This window comes from Papilio machaon, chromosome 10 (assembly GCF_912999745.1).
Source record: "Papilio machaon chromosome 10, ilPapMach1.1, whole genome shotgun sequence".
NCBI lineage: Eukaryota > Metazoa > Arthropoda > Insecta > Lepidoptera > Papilionidae > Papilio > Papilio machaon.
Window position 1 is genome coordinate 6,423,810 of NC_059995.1, and position 7,199 is coordinate 6,431,008.

At 35.0% G+C, this 7,199-nt stretch overlaps 1 protein-coding gene across 1 annotated transcript; it reads left to right on the forward strand.

Moving 5' to 3' along the window:
- The first annotated feature begins 3,300 nt into the window (after positions 1 to 3,300).
- On the forward strand, positions 3,301 to 4,289 carry LOC123721326. Its single transcript, XM_045679810.1, has 2 exons — positions 3,301 to 3,692; positions 4,260 to 4,289. Exons 1-2 carry the CDS (start codon positions 3,309 to 3,311, stop codon positions 4,287 to 4,289), a joined length of 414 nt encoding a protein of 137 aa, XP_045535766.1. The 5' UTR covers positions 3,301 to 3,308.
- The last annotated feature ends 2,910 nt before the right edge of the window (positions 4,290 to 7,199 follow it).

Below are 7,199 nucleotides of genomic sequence, written 5' to 3' on the forward strand. Positions count from 1 at the left end.
CTAGATAAAAAAAAAAATTGAATCAGGCATCACTCTTAAATAAAGTTACTACTTTTATGTTACGTTCCCTGATGCATGAATAGTGATTCGATATTTTTGCATTGAGTGTATATAAGGTTTAAGGTTAAAAAATGTTTTCAAAAATACAAGGAATGAGTCACATACATGATTGTACTATCGGACAATATAACAGTAACTCACTCCTTTAAGTACCTATTCTAAAAGTTTTACTTACGGGATATTATATGATTTGAAGTAATCATATCATCAAGGTTTTTATCTCTATTAACAGGTAAAAAAAACTATACAATCTAGAAACGTCACGATCTCAATATAATTTCTTCATGCCCTATTTCTATCCCACTTTTTTATATTTTTGTCACTTCCAGTTCGTGACAATTTCATCATAGTGGTTACAAATACGATCTTGTGCCATCTGTATCAAGGTAATCTGTGAATGTGACCGAATCGATGTTAAATCTCGTAGGCGTGCATTCAACACTACATTAGTTGGTATACAGCTACCAATCGATCTCCCTTATTCATATGTATATTTGATCATTGCCACTTCTAGCTCGTTATTCTATAGGCTTAGAATGTCGAAATTTGAACACGAAAACCACGACCATCCACAATATTGAAGGGGAAAAGCAAGTAAGAATCGTTTCTCTTTTTAGGTGTTTTATTACTTATTGTATTTATTTCAGTTATTTGGCTATGTATCGCACACTTCAATTGGTTTTTCAAGTGGTGAAGAAGTGATTATATGTGTGCCTATTTACAAAATAATCTGAACGACTTTAAAAGAGAACTATAATTTTCTTAACTTGTTTAGAATGTAACGTAGTTACAAAATAAAAATGTCGTGTATTTAACTGTTCGTATTTTAAACTTCTTCTCAGTCGCTTCAGTCTTTACAGACTGGTCGTGGTCATCAAGTAGATGCCGTGACCCGTTTGACTAGACGCCTCCACTCTTCCCGAACTACTGTTTTTTTCGCACACACATGTAACGGGACATCTACTGCCGCTCTGACCTGGTCTATCCACATCATGGGCGATCTACCTCGTGCCCTGGTGCCTTCCACTTTTCCCTGCACTACTAACCATTCAATGGATACATCATCATTGCATCTATATACGTAACCAAAGTAAGTGAGGATACGAGCATGGACAATTGAAGATAGTCTACATTTAGGAATTTAAACTAAAAGATAAATTGTTTTTAATTATCACGCTTAAATGTTTTAAAAATCCACCATATTTAAACCCTTATGAAAACGGATAACATAAGTGACGGCTGGGAGTAGGGTCGAGGTTAACCCAACCAATTAAATTTTGTCAAATATAAAAATTTACTTATAATTTAAATTGATTTATTACGGTACACTAGATTAAGCGAAGATTAAAAAATATTAATTATTAAATTCTCTATAATCTGAACTTTATTAAAATAAATTAATAAAAAAATAACTTAAATTTTAAAAAAAAAAATATGTTTAAACAAATAAATAATCCGTTAAAATAATTAACATGTTAAAATCAACAATGACCTTATAAATTGTATAGAAATCATAAAACAAGGGACAAATGCCTTTACCATTGGCCTGAGATCATAAGACTTCTTTTTTAATTCGAATCGATGTAGTATGAATATAAAAAAACATATTCTTTAATATTTATAATGCAGTGCGAACACATTCCTTTTTTCAGTGAATTTATTTACCAGTTGTTGAAATCATTTCCTATTAGTCATATCAAATATGAAATTCGAAGCAGTAAAATTTTGAATTCATTTAAAATTTAAAGTGTCGTATAATATTTCAGTTGAATATTGGAGTTTCCTTCAAATGCAAACAGTTGTTTATTGCTTTTCGTATATTGTGATTTTCATTGTAAATTGCATTGTTAAAACTCGTACGAATAAAACTCATGAGTTGGGTATGTAAAAATTATATTTATATTGATAGTGTATATTATATTTTATGAAAGCCAAAAGGATCTTCGTAGTATTCCTTATTGTTGACTTTTTTAAATCTTACTAATATTATAAATGCGAATGTTTGGATGGATGGATGTTTGTTTGAAGGTATCTCCGGAACGGCTCAACGGATCTTAATGAAATTTGACACAGATGTAGAACATAGTCTGAAAGAACACATAGGCTACTTATTACGTCGTCGTTATAATTTTAATAACGTCGCGGGCGATAGCTAGTTTATTAAAAGGTAACAAACGAGCAAGTTACCTGAATTTTCAGAAATAGCGATGCGTTCAATGCCCATTGACATTCGCAATTGTAGATGCATTGCCTATCTTTAATCGACGGAGGAGGGGACGCACCGAAAGAGAATATTTCCCCGTCATCTCTTCCGTCAAATTCTCCCTCCCAATTCTCCTTCCCTTCCGTGCTTCGTGAGGTGAGGGTGGGAAGGAAAAGAGGACTAAAATTAGCCCTCTGGCACCACACTCTTCAGATAAATAGCGGTATTGCTTCCACTTGACGACTGTCTTCTGTTCGGTAGTGTATTGAACCGGGTGAGCCGGGCCATTCGTCCAACCGATGTTGTTGTTGCTGGCGTCTGTTAAATTACACTTTAGCTGAGCTTACTAAGATAATTAAGTACTCGTACAATTAATTGTGAATATTCACTTCTTAAACCACATTTATATAAAATACGACAAAGTGCTAGTTTACGCTTTATAAAAATGATAAAGGTTCCAAGAAAATTGTATAACTCATATGAAACAAATAAGTAAAAAGTGCTAATACACATTTTTCTAGAACAAAGGGCCGACTTTTGAGTAGGGAAAGGTTCTTTTGATGAAGGTTTATAAGTGTGTTAAGTAAGACTTGCCGCTGACGGTGACTTTTACTTCTGAACAATATGTGTGGACTGACACTATATTATTGTAATCCAGTATAAAAACTAAAGACGTTTATGATTATAACCATAACTACGGACGAAAGGAAGTTCGATTTTGTGAAAGAGGATATTCGTAAGGTGCAAATGAATTAAGCTATAGGTCGATTTAAATATAAAATAGTACATACTGTGCACTCCCTACGTGGGGATAAGCGCAAATTTTTGAGAATGAAATATAACTACAGTCTACAGAGTACTTTGTACTTAGTATATATTTTTTCATTTGTGGTATATTTAGTGCAAAAGTTACGCTCGATCATGCTTATATCTTTAGTGAGTAGAAAGCAGTTTTTCTTTTTAAGTAAGGTCTTTTTTAATGACTTAATTTATTTTTCAGAAATCATTTTTTTTATTTCTGCCATTATTATACACTGATCGCATAATGGGCGTGCGTCTACATAAGTTATTTCAATTTATCGACGGATTTAGATCTGAATACGATCTAAAAGGTTTTCTTCATGTCGGTATTGATTATTCCGTATTTCTGCACGTACCTAAATCACATGACAAGAATCTAGTTTACGAACTATACGAGACGAGACACGTTGAAGATATTAAAACAAATAAGTCGCAGCTTCTGGCAATATCAAAAGTACCCGTGGAATATATACGACAGCAGTTAAAGACGTTCCTACAAGAGTTGTATAAAGCTAAGTACGAAGATGATAATGTTGTACCGGGAACATCTGTACAGACGTTAAGGGAATGGCAAATAGATCAGAAACTAAAACAACAAGATAATATAGTTATACCAAATAAACAAAAAGTATTTAAAAATATTATTTAATATTAAACAAAATTGTTTTAAATGATTGTGAAGATTATATTGTTCGATAAATGTTAATTTAAGAGAGGAAGTGGAATGTTTTTGTGTTTTTCTTACTATCCAAGAACAATTTCGTATTTTGACTATTAAATAGTGTTGTCTCTATTATTTTTCAAATGGATGACTATAATATGTTTATACTTGTGTTTCTACAGTAGAAACCCATCCTAGATATATCTTTTTTTAGTTATACATTATTTAAACTCGATGCCAGACTGTTCTGGTTCTCACGATAATTTGATCAATGTTTTCCGAAACAAAAGTTGTATGAAATATAATTCATAGTATGTACATGAATTCCTGAGAATCTCAATTTAGAATGTGAAAAATAACAGCTGTTTAAGCTTTGAAACAAAATATAATCAAACAATTTATTGTTATAGGTAAAATATGCCAGAAAACAATACATTATCTTGTTTTGACCTTCTTAATATTGCTGATAATTTTATTTTATGTTGTTAAATATTTTTTTTAAAATAGACAGTTACATTTGTATAACATATTTAGGAGAAAGCAGCATTATATTATATGAAATAAATGTAATGCTTGGATAAGTAACTTTAATGTAATACGTGATGAATGAGTATGAAATAATAAACTAAGTAGAAATATTTAAGTTAGGTTAAGTTAACTTAACATCTTAAACATTAATCATTGACCTGAAAATATACGTACTAAGAACTTTGAAGTTAAGGTCGTGTAAAATTTTGCTAACATCGTTACTTTCAGAATTATAAGTAAACGATAACCCAAGTACCTTTTTGATTTATCAAACTCAGCTAGTTAAAATAGATACTACATTATACTTAATTTCTTGCTGTTTTTGACCTGATTATTATTTTATTTTGACCTAAGTTAATTTGCAAGTGAACTAATATAAAAAGTTACGTAATTATTATTATTGTATTGAGACAAGACAATTATCAACATAAAAAATAGTTATTTTTATATACTGAACATTTTTTTTTAAATATGACGTTATAAGTTGGCAAACACTCAAGCATCCACCTGATTTAGTCGAAATAGCATAGCGACCTCGTGGTCGTCTACAGGTAGTCCCATAGATATTCAGAATTGCAGATGCAGATCTTTTGTCGACGAAGGAATATATACCCTTCTACGTGAAAATCACTTACCCTTCCGATAGTTTCCTTCTTAGAAAAGGGTGGGAAGAGAAAGAGCAGTAAAATTAGACCTCCGGCACGTACACTCATCAGACGAAATGCGATTTTGCTTCCACTTCGCGCCTGACTACGTGTGTTTGTGGTATTTTACCGGCGAGCCAGATCATTCGGGCTACAGACATTGTTGCTGGCTTCTACCACTGCTAATGAACTCTTACTGTTATTAAAGGAGAGAATTTTATTATTATTACATTGTCGTATATATATTTTTTTACTAAATTGTATTTAAAGTTTCGATTGATTTTGCAGAATTTTTTCCGATTAACGAAGTACTCCGTTCTTCAGAATGCAGATATGAATTAGTGGTTATGATTAAAATCGCCTGAACTCACAATTTATCCAATTTAAAAGTTCTTCGAAGATATCGCAAAAGGGTCCGTAAAATGCATAATGGAACGACGCCTGCACAATAAATCTTATTTGTTTTTCAGATTTTGTTTTCGACGCCTGCATTTTCATAACTATCTTAACACAAAAGAAAACTTAAAAGTACGGTTTAAAGAAACCGTAAGCCATAATAGCAGACTAAATTTATGCTAACTTTATGGAAAAAGTTTAAAATTAAATTTTAGAAGTAGTTCTCTCGGAATCCTTTAGTATTATAATAAATATTGTCAAAGAACGTAATGTGATCAGGTTTGACGCGTCATTGAATTTTGATTGTTTCACAATCTTATTTTGCCGGCGCGGCGTCGACTGTCAAGTGCAAAAACAGATCGCGTACGTGATCCAAAATAAATATTGCGTTAGGTAACCTTATTTTATTTATCTTCCATCAATAAATGACGTAACTACTCTCCGAAAAGCATAGGCGTTAGTGAATCGGATCTATTAAACTGGGCGTTTATTAAGCTAGGATATTCATATGTCATGTGTTATCTAAAACAAATGATTTGATGAAATTAACATTTAACAGTGATAGAAGCCAGCAACAACAGCACCTGTTGCTCGAATTGACCGGCTCGTCTGGTGAAATATTATTACCATAAAGAAGAGAGCAATTCCGCGTTTTGTCTGACGAGTGTGCGTGCCGGAGGTCTAATTTTAGTTCCCTAACTCTTCCCGTACTTTTCTTATAAGGAAAAGGATAGGTTAGTGTTTTTTTTTTTTTTGTGACTGAATAGTCACTGTTTGCCTTGAGGAGGCATTTACAGTTTCACCGGGCTTGAGGTGGCCGGGCGCAGATGGCGCTTAGCCTAAACCTCGTTTAAGAGTAACTAGGCTCGAGGGCTCCCTCAGGAGCCTCGGCTCGGGCTGTTACTTCGTTATTATTACCGGATTGGGAGGTCACCGAGCTCTTAGGTCGCTTCGGTGGACGCTCCATGGAGTGACTGGGCGCAAGGGCCCCCGAGAGGGGACCACGGCTTGGGCTGTCACTCATTACGCGTTTAGCATTCCGATTCAAGGGTGCCCGAGAGGGCCGAACCTCGGCTTGATCGGTTGCTATTATCTGATTGTTATTATTAATACAGCTAACATTACTACCACTTCGGAAAGCGTTAGCGCTGGGAGAAGAAGTGGCGGAAGAAACTCCAGCAACGCTTCTACTATTAATAGGTGAAAACCTGCCTGCTATGAGGCCGTATCGCGAGAATGATTGTCGCAGCCGACAGCGACTGCGACGTGTGATCTGTCTGTGATGTTTAGCCTTAGTCTGAGCTATAGTTATTGCATCGTCTTGAAAGTCAAGAGCGTGCCTAGGTCTACGATAATCCCGACGAAACTTACCGAGCGCGATTGGATTGTAAGTGGCGGCACCTACAACAAGCGGATTAGGATGACCGACGGCAGAGTCAAAATAACGACGCGACGCCAACTTCAGGTGTTGGGCAATGGTGGGCAAGTCCAAATCTATATGAAGATTGCTGTTGCGCATGTACCACGGGGCTCCCGTGGCTCTACGCAAGAATCTATTTTGAATAACCTGAAGTCGATGTATTTGTTTCGGGGCGATGTGCGCGAATACCGGACTAGCATACGTCATGACGGGACGAACTACTGATTTATAGAGTGTCACCTTGTTCCGAAGGGACATTTTACTCTTTCTATTAATCAACGCGGAAAGACGACCTAGGATGAAAGCCGCGCGGTTCCTGACCCGGGTCACGTGAGCGGAGAAGTTAAGTTTAGAGTCAAGTATGACACCTAAGTATTTAACCTGGTCTTCCCAAGGTATTGGGCTGTCCATGAATTTAATGGACGGAAGAGCAGTACCTTTCTGGCGTGAAAAGTATAGCGCCGCGCTTTTGCTAGGATTAATTTC